Consider the following 24,179-nt stretch of genomic DNA (forward strand, 5'->3'; position numbering starts at 1 on the left):
GGACTTTTAGCCTCTAGAATTGTGAGAGGGTAAACTTCTGTTGTTTTAAAACACCCAGTTTGTTTTAATTTGTTATGGCAGTTGCAGGAAACTAATATCCATCTACCTGATGAAGAGTCCATGGCACAAAAATGGTTGTGCCCCTGCTTTAGATAGTATTCAATAGGATCATATTAATTATATTGTCTCAATATAAAAGACTGATCTTTTACCTCGTTCCAAATGTAGACTAGTCTCTGTCCTCATGAGACTATATTTTCATTCAAGATGGCTCATTTATTCAACAACTACTAGCCCTCATGTGCTAGGCCTAAGTGGTTCTGAAACTGCTGCAATGTATGACAGTCACAGTCTCTGTTCTCAGAGTTTATTGACTAGCAGGAAAGGCATCTGTTAAACAAGAGCAATTATGATTATTTTACAGTGTGTTGTGTGATGTTAATAAATGGGAATGACAGGTTGCAATGGGTACCCCCACCAGAGAACACTAGCGCTGGTGCCAGAACAGACTTCCCTGAGGAAGGCTATTTTAACTGGGTCTGAAGAATGAGTAGGAGTTAGTTGGGAGAAGAGAAGACAGAGAGGTTTAAGTAAGTGTGAAGGTTTGAAAGTGAGGCACACTTAGCTCATTGTAAGACCTGAAATCATACCTTGCCTTGTAAACCATGTTCAGAGTTCAGGCTTTTTCCTGAGGGCAACTGGAAGCTTTGAAGGGTTTCTAAACAGAGAGTGATGTGATCAGATAGCCTTTCAAAAATATTGCTTGGAAGGAAACAAGGCTAGGCTCAGGAGGCTCTGGTGATACTACAGGTGATAGATGATGGTGGCCTACTTTGAAAGGATATGGTGAATGGGGGAAAATACCAAGGATGACTATTCAAAGTATTCTTGCTTGATTTCTGTTGGGATTTATTTTTGGCTCTGTGTGAATGACTGGGGTCTTGAATTTCTGTTTGTTAGTCTACCATAAATGGCATTAAGGTTTTGGAAGCATCTAAGAGTTAAGATGCTCATAGTAGTGGTTGTTCTTTCTGAAGTCTATTGAAAATGCCTCTGTGTGAACATAAAACCCCACACAAACCTTGGAAAAATATTTCCCTATAACTTTGAACTACAGAAAAAATGAATGTTATTTGGTTAGGTTCCCTTAGTGTATATTTGTAATTTGCCACAGCATTAATGGCCTTTAGACTTCTACATTAAGAAGAAAATAAATTTACCATTAATAATGTAGATGGTTATATTGCCAATTAAATGAAAGATCTCTGCCTCCTTCTTCATAAGAAACTCTTAAATGGACTCAAGGTTTGTTTGTTACCAGGTGAAAAAAATCCATTTTGGTTGATGGCTAATTCAGGGCCATGCTCAGTTAGACAACTCATAAAAGTGTTTGTAGGGGAATGAGTATCTGGGATAATCAGATTTTATTTCTAGAGTCTAATCGATGCTCAGAGGTTTGGGATTTAATTATGTTGCTGAAAAAAATACAATTCAATTTCTCTTCCTCCCTTTTAAGCATAACTGCAGTCTTTATTTTAATTCATAAGTATACAAGGCTTTATAGATATTTTCTGGCACAGTACCTGGTACCTATTATCTACTCAGTGAATGTGGGTTACATTATTGAATCCCTCTTGTAATTGAATAAAAACTTGCTGAATTGGAAACCTAGATATGGCTTTGCTTCTAGTTCCTCTGCTTTTCTTCTTGCCCAAAAGATAAATCTGATTATATATTTCACAATTACTCCAAATAAATGAATAATTTAAGTGGGAAATTATTTGCTTTAATAAGAGCGCTCCTATTTTCTAGGCCCTGGGCACATTAGGTGGTGGTGTTCACTCGAGTAGGGAGGGTAGCAGACAGATATTATGTGGGGTCTTAGTCACAATGGGTAGAGTAGGTATGGGTTGAGGATGTTGGGAATGAATCTACTCTTTCCCCACCCCATGGCACTTTTCTACTTATCCAGCTTCCAGAGGGCCTGCATGGCTTCTTTACCCAGTCTTCTATCAAAACCTATTTGCAGGATATTGCTCATGTAACAACCTTCTTTTGAAGTAAGTTGTTGTGACATATCTCCCAAGGGAAATGCATTTAATAGCATTATTAGCAGTGGCAGCTACCATTTATTATTTACTATCTGCCAAATGTTTTACATTCATGTTGACTCAATTATTTTTTATTTGTTTCCCCCTCCCCCTTCCTCCTGTTTTTTGCTGTCTTTGTCTGTTTGCTGTGTGATCTTCTGTATTTATTTCTCTTTTTGTCTTCTTGTCTTGCTCCTCTAGGATTCACCAGGATTTGATCCTGGGGACCTCTGATGTGGACAGAGGTTCCTTATCAATTGCACCACCTCAGTTCCTGGTCTCTGCTGCTTCACCTTGACTCTCCCCTTTGTCTCTCTTTTGTTACATCATCATCTTGCTGTGTGATTCACTTGCGCAGGCACTGGTTCACTGCACGGGCACTTGACTTGCTATGCAGGCACTTGGCTTGCCATGTAGGCACTTTTGTGGGCACTTGGCTTACTGTGTGGGTACTGGCTCACCACGTGGGCACTCAGCAAGCTGCATGGGCATCCACATGCACTGTGCAGGCACTTGGCTCACTGCATGGGCACTTGGTTCACCATGCGGGCACTGGCTAGCCACATAGGCACGCTATCTCTTCTTCTTTTTCACCAGGTGGCACCAGGGATTGAACCCGGGTCCTCCCATATAGGAGGTGGAGGCCTCATCATTTGAGCCTCATCTGCTTCCCAACTCAATTATTTCTCATGATGATTCTGTGACATTGGTCTAATAATCACCATTGCATAAATAAATAGCCTCAAAAAGGTTAAGTCACTCAACCATCCTTAAGTATTATGACATGAAATGGATACAACTTGATATATGACAAGGGAAAAGTTTAGGGAAGAAGACAAAGAAATTTGCTTTGTGTACATATACAGTCATCATCAAAATGAAACAAGGAAGAAAAATTCATGACCATTATAGTCCTCGTTTCTGTAACTGGTCTCGTGGTTGAAGTTCATATTTATTATTATCTTCTTCCACTACTCATTCCATGTTTCCATTACCCTCAGCAAGTACTTCAGCTGGCCATGGTTCTTTGCCTGGTGGGGTGACCCTTAACTTTCATTCCTAAAGATTCTGGGCCATTGTTAGTCCTGCTTGGATTGTTGCAATTTTCCACTGACTTTAATCATAGGACACGGCAGTACTAGGAGATGCCCTAGAGGATCTCCTGTATTCCAGGCAAACTTTTCTTTACCCCCATTATGTAGATGCATATTTCCCCTTGAGAGTCAGGATCAATCACCCCAGCCAGTACAGTAATTCCCTTCTTTGACTATTGATTCAGAGGTAAGAGGAGCCCAAAGTGGTCAGGTAGCAGTTTTAACTTCCGGTTCAGTGGAATCATTGATGTGTTCCCTGGTGACAGCACTCTTCCTTTTGGGACTAAAACCTGTAGATCAGCAGAGTATGAGGTTGCAGGGACAGGAAGCAAAAATTTTCCTACTGAGTCACTAGGAGTAATAGTGAATGGTGTCACTCCCATTTCCACCCCTTGATTCCTGGAACCATGGATCTTGGTTATGGGAGAAACAGCACCATAGAGTGATTTAGAGTATACACAGCCTCCTGGAGATCATTGCCCCTGCCCTGCAAGGTATGGCCATCTAGTTGGTGCCATAATTGAGTCTTCAAAAGGCCATTCTACCGTTCTATCAATCCAGCTGCTTCAGGGTGATGGGGAACATGGAAAGACCAGTGAATTCCATGGGCACGTGCCCATTCTAGCACATAACTTCTTGTGAAATGGGTTCCTTGATCAGAAGCAATGCTGTGTGGAATGCCATGGTGGTAGATAAGACATTTGGTAAGTCCACGGATGATAGTTATGGAAGAAGCATTGCATGTAGGAAATGCAAACCCATATCCAGAGTATGTGTCTATTCTAGTTAAAAGAAATCGCTGCCCCTTCCATAATAGAAGCAGTCCAATGTGGTCAACCTGCCACCAGGTAGCAGGCTGGTCACCTCAAGGAATGGTGCCATATTGGGGGCTGAGTGTGGGTCTCTGCTGCTGGCAGACTAAATGCTCAGCAGTGGCTGTAGCCAAGTCAGCCTTGGTAAGGGGAAGTCTGTATTTTGAGCCCTTGCATAACCTCCATCCCTACCTCCATGGCCACTTTGTTCATGAGCTTACTGGGCAATGACAGGAGTGGCTGGGGAAAGAGGCTGAGCAAGAGCCACAGAATGGGTCATCTTATCCACTTGATTACTAAAATCTTCCTCTGTTGAAGTCACCCTCTGGTGAGCATTCACATGGGACACAAAAATTTGCATGTTTTTTGCCCACTCAAAAAGGTCCATCCACGTACCTCTTCTCCAGACCACTTTGTCACCAATTTTCCAATCATAATCCTTCCAAGCCCTTGACCATCCAGCCAAATTGTTGGCCACAGACCTTGAATCAGTGTACTAATGCACCTCTGGCCATTTCTTCTTCCAAGCAAAATGAACAACCAGGTGCACTGTTTGACGTTCTGCCCCGTGGGAGGATTTGCCCTCACCATTGTCCTTCAGGGATGTCCCAGAAATGGGCTGTAGTGCAACAGATGTCCACTTTCAGGTGGGTACCTGCATACTGTGCACAACCATCTGTAAACCAGGCCTGAGTTTTCTCTTCCTCAGTCGAATGATTGTAAGGGACTCCCCAAGAGGCCAAAGCTGTGGGCTAGGAAAGAGAAGGTAACATGGCAGGGGTGGTGACCATGGGCATTGGGCTACTTCCTCATGTAATTTGCTCATGCCTTGAGGACCTGCTCGAGCCCTGTCTCATATATACCACTTCCACTTTATTATGGAGTGCTGTTGTGCATGCCTATCATTATGGTTTTGTGGGTCAGACAATACCCAGCTCATAATAGACAACGCAGGTCTCATAGTAACTTGATGGCCCATGGTTAACTATTCAGTCTCTACTAAGGCCCAGTAGCAGGCCAAAAGCTGTTTCTCAAAAGGGTAGTACTTATTTGCAGAGGATGGCAGTGCCTTGCTTCAAAATTCTAAGGGTCTGTGTTGTGATTCTCCTATAGGGTAAAGATTCCAGAGAGCATTTCTATTTGCCACTGAAACTTCTAGTACCATTGGATCTGCTGAATTATATCTCCCAAGTGGTAGTGCAGCTTGCAGAGCAGCCTGAACCTGATGCAGAGCCTCTTCTTGTTCCAGCCCCCATTCAAAACTAGCAGTTTTTCTGGTCACCCAGTAAATGAGCCAGAGTAGTACACCGAAATGAGAAACATGTTGTCTCCAAAATCCAAAGAGACCAACTAAGCATTGTGCCTCTTTTTTGGTCGTCAGAGGATCCAGATGCAACAGCTTATCCTTCACTTTAGAAGGGATATCTTGACATACCCCACACCACTGGACACCTAGAAATTTCACTGAGTTGGAGGGACCTTGTATTTTAGTTGGATTTATCTCCCATCCTCTCTGATGCAAATGCCTTACTAATAAGTCTAGAGTCTTTGCTACTTCTTGCTCACTAGGTCCTATCAACATGATATCATCAATATAATGAACCAGTGTGATGTCTTGTGGCAGGGAGAGACAACCAAGATCCCTGTGGACAATATTATGACATAGGGCTGGAGTGTTTTTATACTCCTGAGGCAGGACAGGGAAGGTATACTGCTGGCCTTGCCAGCTGAAAGCAAACTGTTTCTGGTGGTTCTTACTAATAGCAATTGAGAAGAAAGCATTTGCCAAATCAACAGCTGCATACCAGGTACCAGGGGATGTGTTGATTTGCTCATGCAATGATACCACATCTGGGACAGCAGCTGCAATTGGAGTCACCACCCGGTTAAGTTTACGATAATCTACTGTCATCCTTCAAGATCCATCTGCTTTCTCTACAGGCCAGATAGGAGGGTTGAATAGGGATGTGGTGGGAATAACCACCCCTGCATCCTTCAAATCCTTGATGATGGCATTAATTTCTGCAATCCCTCCAGGAGCCCAGAATTGCTTTTGGTTTACTATCTTGCTAGGTAGGGGCAGCTCAAGTGGCTTCCACTAGGCCTTCCCAACCATAATAGCCCTCGCTCCATAAGCCAGGTATCCAATGTGGGGATTTTGCCAGTTATTGAGTATGTCTATTCCAATTACGCATTTTGGAACTAGGGAAATAACCACAGAATGGGTCTGGGGACCCACTGGACCAAGTGTGAGATGGGCCTGAGCTAAAACTCCATTGATCACCTGACTCCCATAAGCTCCTACTCTGACTGGTGGACGACAGTGATGTTTTGGGTCTCCTGGAATTAATGTCACTTCTGAGCCATTGTCTAATAATCCCTGAAATGTCTGATCATTTTCTTTCCCCCCAATTCACAGTTACTCTTGTAAAAGGCCATAGATCTCCTTGGGGAAAGGTGGGAGGAAGATTAACAGTATAAATTTTGGGCAGTTTAATAGGATCCTTCTCCAAGGAGACCTGGCCTTCTCCTCATTTTGGGGGCTCTGGGTCTGTAAACTCTCTCAAGTCTGGGAATTGATTAAGGGGCTGTGATTCTCTGTGTCTGTAATTTGAGTTAGGGTTTCATTCCCTTGATCTAGAACTCTTCTGATTTTACAGATCCTAAAGAAATTTCATAGACTGCCCATCTATTTCACTGCTAGGTAGCCCATGATGTATTAGCCAGCGCCACAACTCTATGTGACTCAGACTATTTTGAGTGCTTTTTTAAATCTGCTTTTCACTGCGGTAGCCATGCCCACCGTAACTTTGGCGATTAACTGTGGATACTTGACTTTTATGAGACCGACATCCAATCACCCCCATAATGTTTAAGAATTCCAATTCCATCACAACACTCCCTACAGTAATATCTGGACTACAGAGAAGAGCAACCACAGAGCTCTTCAGGGAGAATATGTCTTACAAATTTATTCCTCACAGTCCTGGTTAAAGGTATGTCCTCTGGACATTCCTGGGGTGGGTGGTCAGTTCTCAAATGGTAAATCCATTCTAGCATTCCAATCTCCCTAAGCCTTTGAATTCCCTCTTCTACTGTGTACCAGGGCAAATCGGGCATCTCAGCCTCAGACATGCTAGGCCATCTTTTTGCCCATGTTTCAATCAGTACCCAAACAAACTGTTAGAGCCCATTCTAACCCCTGGAGCTACAGCGTTGAATCCAGAATTTCTGCTCTGTGGGCCCATGTCAAAAATTATAGCCGGATCCAACTTTAAATTCCTTCCACCATTATCCCATACCTTTAGTATCCATTCCCACACATATTCCCCTGATTTCTCTCTATATAAGTTGGGAAACTCATGCAGTTCTTTCTGAGTATACCTTACTTCCTCATGGTCACACTTTGTATTTCACCTTTGGTGGCTTGTGATTTTAGACTAGTAATAGGAAGACAAGAGAGGTAATGGGGGTGGGTAAGGAGAAGGATTAGAAATACCTTGCAAGCTACTGACCTCAGGGCATTCCCTTGCATTTTCTTCTGGTGAGACAGGATTAATCTCTGCAAGCAGGGGTTGGAAGGCAGTTTCTTCAGGGCAGACTGGAAGCTGGGCAGTGCATCCTGGAGTGTGGCTGGTACTGGCCTCACAGCTATAAGTTGTTTCAGACTCCCTGGGGCAGGCTGGAGGCTGAATGATACAAGGTTGACAAGGTGTGGTCTGGACAGGGAGGCCATGGTATTATTATCTGGTAAAGCCTCAGCAGAATTCAGGGTTCAAATGTCTCCACCAATATCATCATCATCCCATATGTCTCCATCCCAGTTCTCTGGATTCCACTCTTTTCCAATCAATGCCTTCACTTTAACTACAGAAACCCTGCAGGGTTGAGATTTTAGTTTCCTTTGTAACTCCACTACTTGTATAATGAGAGTCTAAGTTTGGTTCTCAGATATTTTGAGCCTGTGGCTACAGGAGATTTTCTTTTCTTTCATAGCACACGTAGAAACTTTTGCATCATCCATTTGGTGTTTAAGTTTCAAATTTGAAGCCTTTAACTCATCTCTTTCTTTTGTAACAGTATGCAGGGTATCTAGAAGGAGCCATCCAACATCATTATACCGTTTGACTCCACAAAATTGTTAAGGTGTTGGAAACACTCTGACCCCAGATCCTTGCTTCTTGTAAGTGTGAAAGTAGGGGAATCCAGTGATGCTATTTTGCATATTTCGATTGCCAACTCGCACCATGGACTGTTAGCAGCCTCTTTGGTATTGGAAAGGGAGTTGTCAGGACCCTTGAGTCCAATTAGGGTAGAGAGACAATTGCAAAACTCCCACAATTACCTCAGACGCCCTCAAGACCACTCCTGGTACCAAGCTGTATTAGTCAGGGTTCTTTAAGGAAACAGAATCAATAAGAGATATCTGTCAATAATATGTGATTCTGTAAAAGTCTCTCACACAGCCATAGGGATGCACAAGTCCAGGTTCCACAGGCAGGCTGCAACCAGGGGCTATAATGAAAGTCTGGTGAAGGTTCTTGACCAGTTCTGGGAGATGTTGGCTGTCTAAGGATGAGCGGAGTAATTCTCTCCAAGTGCTGGAATTACTTCCCGTTTTAAGGCATTCAACTGATTGGGTTAAGAGTCACTCTTGCTGATGGCAATCTCCCTGATTGATGCAATTATAACCAGCTATGATTTACCACTTCAGTAATGTCAATGGTGATGAAAGTCCATAAATGCCCTTGTATTACAGTTAGCCCAGTGCTTGCTTGACCAAACAACTAGACACAATTACCTGGCCAAGTTGACGCAATTGCCTAACCATCATAATACCTAACAGTGAAATTACTGGGTCATATAGTAATTCTATGTTTAATATTTGAGGAAACACACACTTTTTTTGTAGTGGCTGCATCATTTTACATTCCCTCCAGCAATTTTTTTTTTTTTTCATATCCTTGCCAATGCTTGCTATATTCCTTTTTAAAAAATTACGGTTGTCCTACTAGATGTGAAGTCATATCTCATTGTAGTTCTGATTTTCATTTCCTTAGTGACTAATGTTGTTGGACATCTTTTCAGGTGCTTGTTGGCTATTTGTTTACATGCTATAATGTGGATGAACATTGAAAACACTGTACTAAGTGAAGGAAGCCAGACACGAAAGGTCACACATATTATATGATTCCATTTATATCAGCTATCAGAAATAGGTCAATCTGGGGAGACAGAACATAGACTGGAGGTTGCTACAGGCTGAAGGGATTTGGGAGGGAAGAATGGACACTGCTTAGTGGGTAGGGGATTTCCTTTTGGGGTAATGAAAATGCTTTGGCAGTAGTTAGAGGTGGTAGTTACACATCGTGTATGTGCTAAATGCCACTGAATTGTACAGTTTAAAATGAGAATTTTATGTTAGGTAGATTTATCTCAATAAAACAAAAACAAAAACACCTGGTTGGAAGTTGAGCCTGGACTTTCAGGTTTAACAGTATGGTGAAATGTGTGGCTGGGCATTTTCCACCTCCTGTGACACAGAGAAATGCTGGATAAAGTACAACAAATTTTTTAAATAGGCAACTGAGCTTGAAAGAAACTGTTGTTGCCAGAGGAGGCATCTTGAACCTTGAGCAGAAACCCTCTGAGTCGAAGCCCTGGTGCAGGAGAGAGGACACTGGACCAAATATAGGCCCCAGCATGAAGGGTGGACTTTTAACACCAACATGGCCTTGGGCTGGGGTAGGGCAGGGAGCAGAAATCAAAACTCTTGCACAAAGAAAGCAGCCTGAAAATGCTGCCCTACTTGGGGAAAGGGAATTTAGAATATCCCCCGCCACTCCCCTCTCCCACAAGCCCATGGAAACATCAAGAGATTAGAAGAAGGAAAAAAAAATAAAAGACACTGAAGCCCCAGCTCAGAAATTAACATTCCAGATGGGTGAAACCCCTGGGGTGTGCTCAGCACAAACAAATAAGAAACTGCTAGTGTATGGAGACACTTCTGCAGTCCAGAGTGCCCAATGTTCCCGTGGAAAAAAACAAGCTCCACTGAAAAATAAATTACAGACCACACAAGGAAATGTTCCACAGTGAGGGAAAGTAAGTGAAAATAACAAAGAGGAGGATTAGCATCTCAAGGATCTGGCAAGATAGTAGTATATTTGAAATGATTAAAGAATAAGGAAACTGACGCTGGCTCTACTACCTTAATAAAAAGTTTCCCCCATCGAGTTGAACAGCTGTTCCCAGGGAGCATGTGAAAAGCTTGCTTAAGGGATTTAAACGCGGAAAAGGTGGTTATTCACTTGCTATCCTATAGTGGTCTGGCAGGATATTTAGTTTTTTAAGGATCAGGAGCTCAGGGAAACTTTTTCATGTAATCCATTTAGGTGGCAGTAAAGCTCTGCTATTGAGGATATTAACCGTGATGCTCAGGTGCCCTTAACCAAAGATTTGCCTTAATTTCTCTTGAGAGTGCCGCTTGTTATTTGCCCATTATTATAAGGAGTGAAGCATTATGAACTGGTAAATGGAACTTTTGGAAAATGAACCCTGAAGCTGTCTTGAAAAACACTTTAGTACTCATTCAGAGCTCCACTTCTAATTGATTTCATCTGTTAGCTAAACCAAGGCACTAGGGAAGTGGGAGCTTCATGTTAAATAGAGTTTTGTCAGAAATTTAGATAAGGGCCCTTCGCAAACATGAGACTTCACGAAGTCACTTGGTCACTAGCCAATATACTCTTTGCCTCAGACTTTTGATCAAGTCATGATTTTTAGCAGTGGAAGCCCCAAAATATAAAGGGGCTTTATATATATATATGGTTGCTATATATATATGGTTGCTAAAGCCTCAGATACATCTTGACATGGTCAATTTTTGATTCAGTGGAACTGGCAAGCAACATACAGAAACTTGACTTTCCAGTGGAAGCCTGAGTGATACAGAACTTCAGGAAGCAATAAACTTTCTATTAAAAATAAAATATGAAGTCCAAACTATTTTCTATTTCACCAGTGGATTGAAGATAAGAGGTGGAAATGTGAGGAAAGCCTCAAGGAGAGTGAGTTGGTGAGAATTTCAAGAGTCCTGAGTGCTGACCTGATACTGATGGATGGTAAAACCATAGAATCAGAAACCCCAGTGCTCAGTAGAATTTCCAAAGATATCCTAGGCAAGGGCAGTGTTCCTCACCCCACCTCCCCCATACCCAGTTGGGTATAGGGGGAGGCAAAGAAAATTGTTGTTGTTGTTTTTTCCCCAGCAAATGGGAATGTTGTAGATCATGCTTCCCTTTTTTAGGAAGAGAAAAAAACACATTTATACATCAAATATCCATGTGGGTGAAGTTCATGAGGGTCTTCTCATCACCTGAGTGGTGACCGCATGGTTTATAATTTATCAGCATTGTTAGTCTTAATAAATGACCCTGGCAAGATGAACAGTTGATTATGAGGTATCTGTGGTGATTTGGAACTATGTTTCCCAGAAGAACATGTTCTTAAACTTAATACATTCCTGTGGGTCACTGTATATAAGACCTTTTAATGAGGTTACTTCTGTTAGGGGTGTGGCCCAACTGCGTCAGGATGGGTTTTAATCCTACTTAATCCTATTACTGAAAGAATTATAGGGAAGGCCACAGAGAGAGAAAAAGCCAGAGGGAGCATCCAGGAGCGGAAGGACAACAGAACCTGGAAGAGAAGAGAGAAGTCAGGGAAGGCCACCGCGTGCGTTGCCATATGACAAACAAGTCAACAATCAAGGACTACTGGCATCCGACCCCAGAATGCCAGTCTTCTGGAGAAAGCATCGCCTTGATAATATCACAATTTTGGACTTCTCATAGCCTCCAAACTGTGAGCCAATAAATTCCTGTTGTTTAAGCCAACCCATTGTATGGTATTTGCTTTGACAGCCAGGAATTTGCAACAGTATTCTCTTTGCATTTTCCCAATGGGTATATAGTATTATTCCTAAACTTGCAGTAAACAAAGAAATTATTAATATCCCTGAAAAATAGAGATTAGGATAGTTGGACTTTCTGCTCCATACTCTGTAAGTATCAGTGCAGAGACTTCAGAATTAATTGCTTCTTTAATGCACGATTACTGCTCACTTCGCCTTATGTAAAGAAATAGGTCACTCTATTCATCAGAATCTTGCTGTTCTGTAATTATGTGAAGAGCAAATGATTATAGATAGGGTTTCTGTGTGATTTTAAAGCAGGTAAATTTAGCATCATTAGAGAATAATTTGTAGCTAGAAAATTTCAAGGTTCTTAAAACTACATCCAGATAATATTTAACACTTGATAGGTTTTATTATTCTTAAAATATATTATGTAAGTTGGGAAAATCTTTTTCTGTTTTTCAGGCTAGAAAGGGCACTTCTGGTTAAATTACAAAAGGAAGAAAAAGAGATGATCTCCATTTTTTTCTTGACATTGTAGAAATAACTGTAATTGCACTTTAATTATTCAGGCTTTGAACAAAGGACTCTGTTCTGATATTTCATTTTTTATTTTGGTAGATTGTGCATTTCTCTTTTATTTGATTAAGATAAATATCTTTTCCTGTATTATTGAAAGATGTAAATGGGTTTAAAATTTTGATTATTAGAGAGACTGTATTTATACCCCTTTCCAAATTGAATGTGAGCTAACCCACCTAGAAGCAATTATTACACAATGCTAACGGAAAGGGTGTATTTTATAAATTCAGGTACCTGAACTTCTTCAATTAGAATTAATTTATATTAATGGAAGTGGCCTCTGCCTTGAGCTTGGCCAGCTTGCCTGCCTTTCTTTTCCTGCCTTCCATTCTTTCTAATAATTTGTTTCAGTATTTTGTTTAAAAAATACATCAAATAAGTATGGCAAAGCCTATGCCTGACTGTGTGGTGGCAGAATCATACTAGTGTCTTTAGTTTGCATTCTCCCTAAAAGTAGACCCTGAGACAAAATTTTTGGGTTTGAGAGTTTATTTGGGAAGTGATCCCAGGAAGCCTGGCAAGGGAGAGAGGAAGGGAGACGGGGATTTCGGACAGCCAACAAAGGGGGCATTAGTGAGGGAATTGTTTCCAGGGTTCCCTCCAACTGAGACCTTCTGAGAAGCTGTGTCAAACATATGTCAGGGGTGGGGAAAGCTGAGAGATTTACGCGTGGTGGTAGCCTCCCACAGATGTCTACTTCCTAATCCCTGGAACCTGTGACAATGTACCTTCTATGGCAAAAAGGACTTTGCAGATATGATACAGTTAGGACCTTGAGATGGGGAGATTACCACAAGGGAAGCAAGAGGATTAGTGTCAGAGAAGAAAATATGATGATGGAAACAGAGTTCAGAGAAAGATAAGATACTGCACTCTGGCTTTGAAGATGGAAGAAGGGGGCTTTATGCCAAATAAGCAACATAGCTGGCTTCTAGAAGCTGTAAAGGGCCTCCAGAAGTAACCAGTCCTGACATACCTTTGACTTTAGCCCAGTGAGACTGAGTTCAGACTTCTGAGCTTCAGAACTTGTGCTGTTTTAAACCATTAAGTTACAGCAGCCATAGGAAATTAATACCTGCTAACTCCCAGCCCTCATTGGCTGAGGATGGCTCCCAGGGCAATGACTCCTTGGCACTTCTGGCCACGCTTTTAGGTCCATTGTGCTTTGGCAACAGAAGGATGCTCTCGTGGAGAAACACCCTCAGGCCTGCCTGGGGTGGAAGCAGTCTGCTGGGTGAGCAGTCTGCAGTGGGTGAGAGCACTTGAATGGCATACCAATAGCCTTGACTGTACTTGGAGAAAGGATTTGATCGATGAAATGTGAATATGTCATCATAAACACTTGGGATGAGCTCTTCTGTGTTGTTTCATGAGAATGGTGCAGGTTTCTGTGCCCCTCTGACCTTTCTTTCATTGTCTCTTCTCTCAACCTTCCCCCTGATGCCAGGCCTTTAAATGCTGGGGTTCCTTGGGACATGACCTTGGCCTTGTCCCAGACTACAGTCTGGGGTGATCTTATCTACTCTTTTTTAAAAAAATTATTTATTTTATTTAATTTATCCCCCCCCCCCCCGCCTTTACTCATTTCCCCCCATTGTCTGCTTTCTGTGTTCATTCACTGTGTGTTCTTCTGTGTCTGCTTGTATTCGCATTAGGTGGCTCTGGGAACTGATCCTGTGATCTTCCAGAGTGGAAGATTACTCTCTTGTGCTACCTCAGCTCCCTGTTCTGCTACGTCTTCTTATTTTCTCTCCTCTGTGTCTCTTGTTGCATCATCTTGTTGCGCCAGCTCTCCGTGTCAGCCCATACTCCTGCGTGGGGTGCTTTTCCTACACTGGGCGGTCTTCCCACACAGGGCAGCACTCCTGCATGGGGTGGCATTTCCGCATAGGTTAGTACTCCGTGTGGGCCAGCTTGCCCTCACCAGGAGGCCCTGGGTAGAGAACCCTGGACCTCCTATATGGTAGACGGGAGCCCAGTTGGTTGAACCACATCCATTTCCCTCTTATCCCCTCTTAACCTCAGCTTCCATCAACATGCCAGTGATTCCCAAACCTTGGTCTTCAGCCTGGGCTCCTCCAGATTCAATTTTTTTAACTGCCAGTCGGACACACCTACATGAATATCATGGAAATACTTTAAACTCCAGGTATTTGGGGGTAAAATTCATTATCATCTCCCTAAGAATGTGTTGCTGCCTTCTGTATTCTGTCTTTTTCATAGTATCACCACATACTCTGATCTCACACTCAGTATCTGCAGCACTGCTGGTTCTGAGTTTTAAGTTTCACCCTAGGATTTTGGCCACTCAGGACTGTTGTCGCCCAGTGGAAAGCTCTGTGTGGTGCAACCCTGGCACACACGATGGAGTCAGAAAATTCCTGGGGCTAAGGTGGATCCAGAAGAAATAGTTTATCCTTTGTGAAATTGAGAGACCCATATACAGAGATAAACACACACCAGAAAAAGAGACAGACAGAGGGAGACAGGAGAGAAAAAGATACATAGAACAGAGCCAGACAGACACACAGACTCATACACAGAGTCTGAAAGAAAGAGAAAAGGAGAGGAAGAGAAAGACAGAGGGAAACAAAATATAATATGATATAGAGAGACAGAGTGGCAAAGAGGCAGAGAGAGACACACACGGAGATAGAAAAGAAGGCACTTGTCAGGGAGAGGGAGAGGAGAAGATAGAGAAAAGAGGAGTCAAGGTAATAGGCAGGCAAGCTGATATGTCCCCCCTTGTTCCCCCAATTTGGGCATGTTCCCATCTCCAGAACTTGGAAAAGCCCCACTGTGGGCTCTGGTATGGTCACCCTCGCTGACATGCCCATGTCCCCCCAAAGTGACCTACTAGTGAACAGAGCAGGCAAAGGCTTTAGCGCCATAAAAGCCTGCATTCAAATTCCAGCTCAGCTACCCGTTAGCTTGTGTGGCTTTCGATACTTTAAAACTATTCTTTAAAATAAGCAGTTTGGGACACTCTTCAGCCACAGTCTATTAAAAACCAACCATGTTTAGAATTGATGAGATACATGGGAATGCTATTGTATGCAGCTTTTCTTTACTACTTCCCCTACCTCTGCCCCCTCCCCACTTTTTTCAAATAGGTAAGTAAGGGAAAGTGGCAAACTGCTGCACCTGGGACTCCTGGACATGGGGCCACTGGTGGGCATGAGGGAAAGACCGTTTAATAATCCACATCCGCTTTCTTTTCTGTGCATCTCCCTACTAGAGGAGGGTCAGAGGGTTCATATTGCTGTGCTTTCTAAATTGCATTAATTAAAATTGTTAGGAAAAAAATAAGCCAGAATCAACGAGATTAGAATGAATCTGTAGCTGTGGACTGAGGAATTAGCTAAGTGCAAGGGCCTCACCTCTTGTGTTCCCACTATCAGTAATCTCTCATTAACCTCAGTTTGCAAAGGCTTAGAGACTTCTAGGTCAATTATTTTTGGCAGGAAGGGTTTTTTTCCCCCTCTTATTTAAAAATTAACAATAATAAATTATAAATTATTTGTAAAATCCTAAAAACAAAAAGAATAACAGATAATTCCACCACACGGTGCTGAATTCTGTTAACATTTTGATGTACATGGTTCCAGTTTTTCCTAAGCAGTATTTTTAGCCACAAAATTGGGGTCATGTTATACATGCTTCTTTTCATTTGACACATAAATTTGGGTGCCGTGTGTTAAATATTTTTCTTCAAATAATTTTATTTTTTGTTTAATATTAGATTTCATTGAAATAGCTTTTTTAAAAAAAGTTTTTTATTTTGATGAAGTCCATTTAAATTTTATTTATATTTTTTTGAGATACCCGGAGCCAGAGATTGAATCTGGAACCTCATATGGGGAAATGTGGTGCTCAACCACTGAGCCACATTGGCTCCCCTGAGTTGTTTTTTTGTTTGTTTATTTTTGTTTTTGCTTTTTTTGGAAGGCACCAGGATGGAACCTTGGACCTCCACGTGGGCAGCAGGCACTCAATGGCTTGAGCCATATCCGCTCCCCAGCTTACTTTTTTCCTCTTGAGTGTTTCTATTTTTGCATATTTATGTTGTTTCTATGTTGTTTTCTATTTTAAATAATGTTACAATGAATATTTAAACAAAATTTTTGTGCACTTCCATGATTAATTGTTTAAGATACGTTTCTTCTAGAACTGGAAATTTGGATCAAATATTTTGGACATTTTTAAGGCTTTTGATATAGATTGCAAATCTCCCCCCTGAACTCCTCTCTCACCATTAAAAAGCTGTATCAATTTATACTCCTTTCATTGCTATGATCTTTCTATTTTTTAAAAATTGTGGTTATTTGTTCTCCTCTTTATAAATAATCTCTTTTCAAAAAATTTCAGTCTTTCTTCTTGATTCTCTCTCTCTTTGCTTTTGCATTCCCTTATCCCTTCCCATTCCTTAAGCTTAAAGATGATCATTATATAAAATTTATCATTATAGCGTAGAGCATTGTGTTGAAAACAGTTTTATAGAACCTTCATAAAGTAGAATCATGCTTACTCAAAGATTATGGACTCACTTGAAAGTAATAAATATTTGCTGAATGAAGGAAAAAAGTACTTATTAAGTGTCTCAGAATCCAATGCCATGTTAAGGACCCTGGCAGATACCAGAAAAACACAGGGTGTGACTCTCAGGGGTCCTATGTTCTTAGTTGGGTTAACAATCTAAAGAGTAAAGTTTTCTCAATTTTTAGGCCCATACTCACAAAACCACTTTCCCACTTTCTTCTGGGTATCACTCCACTCACTAGCCAAGAAGATTTTGCCCAGTTTATTTTCTGTGGTTTGTATTAGAACCTATAGAAATAAATACATTGAACGTGCTCTTTTAAACTGCCTGTACTCGTACACACATTCTGTTATGAGGTGTGGAGAAGCACTGCATTAGAGAATCATCCAAAGCAAAACTTCATGAAAAGTTTTGAAAACTTTACTGTAAGGACCTAAGATATGGACATTCAGTGAGGTCTGGATAATGCTCAGGTTAAAATGTTTCTTTCAACAAGGCCTAGAGCAACTTTGTGCCTGGGAATTTCCTTCTGTCAGCCTTCATGGTACTCAAATGCGGCCAGTCTCGAAGCCAAACTCAGCATGTAAATGCAATGCCTTCCCCCCAGCGTGGGACATGACACCCGGGGATGAGCCTCCCTGGCAACGAGGGACCACCATCAACTACCAACTGATGATGCAACTGGAAAATGACCTTATACGGAAGGTTCAATGCGGATCAGCAGAATATCCATGTCTACATAAAATACCATGACTTTAAAATGCTGTTTGACCTAAAGTAAGGGGGAAATGGAAAGGAGAAATGAGTTTATATGGCTACGAGTTTCTAAAAAAGAGTCTGGAGGCTGGCAGAAGGTTTGCCCTCATGCACAACTGAGCAGAGTCAGAGAGACAGATAAAGCAGATACAACCCCCAGATATTGGTTCCTTTGAGGGCTAAAGAGACCCATGGGAGTTATGGTCATGGCCGATGGGGTTAACTACCAGGGCAGATGGCCCCTATTTGGAAATGGTGTTTATGTGTGATGAATCTGGACTCAGATGGGATCTCCCTTCATAAGACTTCCATGCTAATGTGCTGGAGGTGCAGTTAATGTTGGGGTTTAAGATATATTTAGGGGATTTGAATCTCTGGACTGACAATGTGATAGCCAGATCCTGAGCCTCAACAGACTCCAGCACCTACAATCTGATTTATTGGACTTACCACACTCAGCTAAGATGGAGGTGAAGAAGGACAACCACCACACCATGGAGCCTAGAGTGATTACAACTGAAAATGGGAGGATTGCATCCAGCATCCAGGTGGAATCTGAGCCTCCTCTTGACATAGAGGTGCAATGGACACAACCAATCCAATGTCCACATAGAAGAGGTGGCATTGGATTGGGAAAAGTGGACATAATGGACAAAGGGTATGGGGAAAGGCAGGAAGAGATGAGAGGTGGAGGCGTCTTCGGGACATGGAGCTGCCCTGGATGGTGCTTCAGAGGTAATCACCGGACATTGTAAATCCTCACAGGGCCCACTTGATGGAATAGAGGAGAGTATGGGCCATGATGTGAACCAATGTATATGAGGTGCAGAGGTGCCCAAAGATGTACTTACCAAATCCAATAGATGTGTCATGATGATGGGAACGAGTGTTGTTGGGGGGGGGAGAGGGGGGGGGTGGGGGGGTGGGGTTGAATGGGACCTCACATATATATTTTTAATGTAATATTATTACAAAGTCAATAAAAAATTAAAAAATTAAAAAAAAAAATGTTTCTTTCAAAAACGAATTTCCTAGAGTGTGAAAAACTTTTTGTCTTCTCAGACCCTTGCTTTATCGTTGCCTCCTTTCCCTCTTCCCCACGCCACCCTTATCTTGCCAACCACAAGTAGCCTACTACATCCCCTAGCTGTTGATTCTCCTGCCGTGAGCCTTCTCCACCTTGCCTTCTCTACGAGGAGCTCACTTGAGCATCACTGCCTCTACCTCTCTTTTGTTTTGCTTTTTATATAAAACCCTGTCTATTCCCTGGTTCCTTCAAAGGTTGGAGTTCTGCCCTGTGTTCCAGTAATTGGCATTCCTGCTCTGTCCCTCACTCTCTCAGTCCCAGCACTGCTGCCCTGACAGCCTCTTCTCCTAGTAGACTTGATAACCAACCTAACCCTTGAACTGGAATTAGTTCCACATATCTCTCCTGACCTACCATAGAGCACAATGCGTGGCCAATACAGGTGCTAATAAATATTTGTTGAATGAATGAAAGAATGAATGAATGAAGTGGAAGCATTCTCTTGCTTGAGCGTAAATTTATGTCTTAGGCTTAGCTGAGACATGTTAACACAGTAGTCATATTTCACTTGTCTTTCTTTTACTCCTTCTGTTTTAGATTTCTTGTTATTATTTTCTAGTTTTTCTCCATCAAGTACTCTACTAGACACTTTGCACGTTATTTTCTAATCATCCTGACAATCTTGTGAGACAAATGTTACTATCTTCATTTTACATTTGAGGAGACTGAGGGTCCAAGAGGTGTAGTAATTTCTCCAAGGCCACTCGGTGAACCAGTGGTTGACCTCATTTTGTCATGGAACCACACCTAGGATCACAAACCCCTGACCTCATTCCTGAAGTTCCTGGAATTTCTTTTCACTTTTCCATTACCCTGATCTTATTCAGATGAGTACCACCACTCTTGCTAGCTTAGGGTACACTGTTTAGTAGTGCAGTTCCATGGGTTAAAAAAAGTTTTTAAAAAAAATTACATTTGCAATATAGTGCCACCATCACCACCATCAATTACCAAAACATTTCCATGTTTCCAGATAGGAACTCTGTACATTTTGAGCGTTAACTTCCCATTTCATTGGAACACCATTGAAACAGAAGGAGTAATGAGGGAAGGGCAAACCTCAGAGGTCTTGCAAAGGCTACATGAGAGATTGAAGGTGGGAACGAAAGGAGATGAAAAAGTCAACACTGTCTCCTCATTTTCAACCTGAGGGAGGTGAGGAGAGACAGTATTATAGGAAAAAAAAAAAGGGTTTGGGAAGTGTTATTCCTGTGGGTAGTAAATCAGATCGTGGTTTGAGTTTCAGTGTCTCTACTCTCTGGTTAACCACGGGTAAATCTCTTAGCTTCTTTGAGCCCACTTTCCTCATCTTTTCCCAGTGACTCTCATGTTTGTCTTTGATTTGCTGATTAAAGGATGCAATAGAGTAAAGATGCTTTGTATTGTTAAAGCCTTAAGTACATGTTAGCTGTCATTACTATTGTCAGCTATTACTAGAGTCAGATCCTAAATGGAGACACCAACTTCTTGGGTGAAGTGTGCCTGTGCCAGGGGCCAGCAAATTGTGACCCATGGGCCAAGTCTGGCAGCTGCCTATTTTGTATGGCCCATAGCAAAGGATGTTTTTTACATTTTAAAATAGTTGGAAAAAAATCAAAAGATAAATGTATGTGACATGAAAATTATATAAAATTCAAATTTAACTGTCCAAAAATAAAGTTTATTGGAACACAGTCACACCCAGTTGTTTACATTTTGTCTATGGCTGCTTTTGTGGTACACAAGTGGAGTTGAGTAGTTTTGATAGAGACTGAATGACTCACAAAGCCTAAAATATTTACTGTGTGGTGCTTTGTAGAAAAAGTTTGCTGACTCCTGGTTATGTCTTTTGGGAACCATCTTCTGTTACACCATTCTGTTTCCTGTTCTTCCTATTTGCAGAAGTTCCCTAAAAGGAAAGGAAACTTAAGGAAAATTAAATTAATGACTGCAAAATATTTTTTTAAAAACTAATTTGTGTTGCCTGGTAATAAGGTTAAAAAGAGGAGTATTTGTCTTTTTTTTGGTAACCCTTTTTGATACTTTTAAAAAATTAATTTTTATTCAGTGTTGAAACATTATTATAATTTTAGGAGGCAGTTAAGGGGGAAAAACCCCACCACCAACCCCAAACCACCCTCAACATTGCCATTCTAACATGTTTTCATCTTCCTTAATACCTCCTTCTACTTTGGTGTATTTCCTCCTGATTATAAGAATGGTATTCATAAAATATCATGGTTGATGTAGCAATTGCCAGTTAGCTTTCATCAACATTACTTGATTATCGCTTTTATTTTTCATAGTGGTATGCTGTGATAGAATGCTACAATTTACAAACTACACACAATTCAGAAATACTTCTTGTACTTGCCTTTGGTCAGATATTTCCTTTTTAAAGATGAATGCAAATGCCTCTTACTGGGGCAGTGCTGGGCCACCCTGATTTGTCTTGCTCTGTTCTCTGGCATTGATTTAAGTGCCGCATTCCCACTGAGTTTAGATGAGAAAGATGAGGAATAAAGCTAAAGAAAGAATGTCAAATAGAAAAGATCTTGATATTTAAAATGTGACTTCCATTTTTCCCGCCAGACCTCCCCAAAAACATTTGATAATAATAGAAAAGGCATTTAGCAAAAATAGTCTCCATTCATCTAATCGTGGTGTGAGGTTATATTTTTGCTATCTGTTGCATTTTTTAATAAATGAAAATAAAAACAAAAAAAAGATCATTACTGTCAATATGTTAATACTGCTGATCCTTGTACTGTAGTTCATTCAATAAACCTTCATTGTGCTTTCAAATGTACTTAACACTATGAAATGTAAGTAAAAAGATGTCTATTCACATTTTATTCTCTTATTTTTCTTAGTGAGAAACTGGATGGAGAAACTAAAAGACAAGGTAAGAAAAGTATTTCCTTCCTTTGGATTTATCTTTTTTAAAGATTTATTTATTTATCCCTTCCCCCTGCCCCCTGCCCCAGTTGTCTGTTCTCTCTGTATCTTATTTGCTGCGTGTTCTTCTTTGTCCGCTTCTGTTGTTGTCAGTGGCATGGGAATCTGTGTTTCTTTTTGTTGCGTCATCTTGTTGTGTCAGCTCTCCGTGTGTGCGGTGCCATTCCTGGCCAGGCTGAACTTTCCTTCACGCTGGGTGGCTCTCCTTATGGGGCGCACTCCTTGCACGTGGGGCTCCCCTACGTGGGGGACACCCCAGCGTGGCAGGGCACTCCTTGCACTCATCAGCACTGCGCATGGGCCAGCTCCACACGGGTCAAGGAAGCCTGGGGTTTGAACCGTGGACTTCCCATGTGGTAGATGGACACCCTAACCACTGGGTTAAGTCTGCTTCCCCAATTGTTGATTCTTAATATGTAGAAACACTAATAATTTTTGGGTCTTGATTGTGTACCTTGTCACTTTACTAATTCATTTATTAGTTCTAGGAGCTTTGTTGTGGATTTTTCAGGATTTTCTGTATATAGAATCATGTCACCTGCAAATAGACAAGTTTTACTCCTTCCTTTCCAATTTAGAGACATTTTATTTCTTTTTCTTGCCTAATTGCTCTCTCGAGAACTTCTGATACAATGTTGAATAACAGTGGTGTCAGTGATCCTCCTTGTCTTGTTCCTGATCTTAGAGGGAAAGCTCTCAGTCTTCCACCATTAAGTGTGATGCCAGCTGTGGACTTTTCATATATGTCCTTTATCATGTTGAGGAAGATTCTTTCCATTCCTCCTTTTCTAAGTTTTTTTTTTTTTTAAATCAAGAAAGGATGTTGGGTTTTCTCAAATGTCTGTTCTGCATCAATTGAGAAAATCCCGTGGTTTTTATCCTTCCATGTGTTAATGTGGTGTATTACATTAATTGATTTTCTTATGTTGAACTAACCTTGCATACCAAGGATAAATCCTACTTAAGCATGATGTATAATTCTTTTAATATGCTCTTGGATTTGGTTTGGTAGTATTTTGTTGAGGATTTTTGCATTTATATTCATGAGAAATATTGGTCTGTAATTTTCTTTTCTTGTGGTATATATTTTTAGAATAAATCAATTTTATTCTTAGGGTATTTTTATCCAACTTTGGTATGAGGGTGATACTGACCTCATAGAATAATTTAGGTAGTATTCCCTCTTCTTACATTTTTTGGAAGAGTTTGAGCAGAACTGCAGTAAGTCTTTTTTTTTTTTTTTTAAAGATTTATTTATTTATTTACTTATCTCCCCTTCTCCCCCCCCACCCCCCGGTTGTCTGTTCTCTGTGTCTATTTGCTGTGTCTTCTTTGTCCGCTTCTATTGTTGTCAGCAGCATGGGAATCTGTGTTTCTTTTCGTTGCGTCAGCTCTCCATGTGGGCGGCGCCATTCTTAGGCAGGCTGCACTTTCTTTCGTGCTGGGCGGCTCTCCTACTGGGGTGCACTCCTTGTGCATGGGGCTTCCCTATGCGGGGGACACCCCTGCGTGGCACGGCACTCCCTGTGCGCATCAGCACTGAGCATGTGCCAGCTCCACATGGGCCAAGGAGGCCTGGGGTTTGAATCGCGGACCTCCCATGTGGTAGACAGACGCCCTAACCACTGGGCCAAGTCTGCTTCCACCAGTTAAGGCTTAATGTTTTATAGAATTCCCCTGTGAAACCATCTGGTCCTGGGATTTTCTCTGTTGGAAGGTTTTTGATTACTGATTTAATCTCCTTATCAGTAATTGTTTTGTTGAGATATTTTATTTCTTCTTGAGCCAAAATAGGTAGTTTGCGTGTTTCTAAGAATTTGTCCATTTCATCTAGGTTATCTAATTTAGTGATATCCAGTTGTTCATAATATCATCTTATAGTCCTTTTTATTTCAGCAGGGTTGGTAGTAATGCTGCCTTTTCATTTCTGATTTTTAAAATTTGTATTATCTCCTTTTTCTTTGTCAGTCTAGCTAAAGGTTTGTTGATTTTCTTGATCTTTTCAAAGAAACAAATTTTGGTTTGGTTGATTCTATTTTTTTTTTTTTTCCTATTTCATTTATCTCTTCTCTAATCTTTGTTATTTCCTTCCTTCTGCTCTTTGGCTTTACTTTGTTCTTCTTTTTCTAGTTCTTCTAGTTTTGATGTTAGGTCTCTGATCTGATCTTTTTAAATGGAAGCATTTAGAGCTATCCATTTCCCTTTCAATACTGCTTTGCTGCAATCAAATCAATTTTTGTATGTTGCATTTTAATTTTCATTTGCCTCAGGGTATTTCCTAATTTTCCTTCTGATTTTCTCTTTAACCCATTGGTTGTTTAAAAGTATGTTGTTTGGGAAATGGATGTGGCTCAAGTAATTGG

The 24,179-nt window shown here is 41.2% G+C and overlaps 1 protein-coding gene across 4 annotated transcripts in view; it reads left to right on the forward strand.

Annotated features, from left to right (window-relative positions):
- Nucleotides 1-24,179, forward strand: part of ARMH4 (armadillo like helical domain containing 4) — a 157,127-nt gene that overhangs the window by 125,313 nt on the left and 7,635 nt on the right. For all 4 annotated transcript variants that reach the window (XM_004450672.5, XM_023586639.2, XM_071213913.1 and 1 more), the window contains exon 6: nt 21,732-21,763. In XM_004450672.5, the coding sequence (XP_004450729.2) occupies nt 21,732-21,763 (32 nt within the window). The remainder of the gene's footprint in view (nt 1-21,731; nt 21,764-24,179) is intronic.

This window comes from Dasypus novemcinctus, chromosome 3 (assembly GCF_030445035.2).
Source record: "Dasypus novemcinctus isolate mDasNov1 chromosome 3, mDasNov1.1.hap2, whole genome shotgun sequence".
Classification (NCBI taxonomy): domain Eukaryota; kingdom Metazoa; phylum Chordata; class Mammalia; order Cingulata; family Dasypodidae; genus Dasypus; species Dasypus novemcinctus.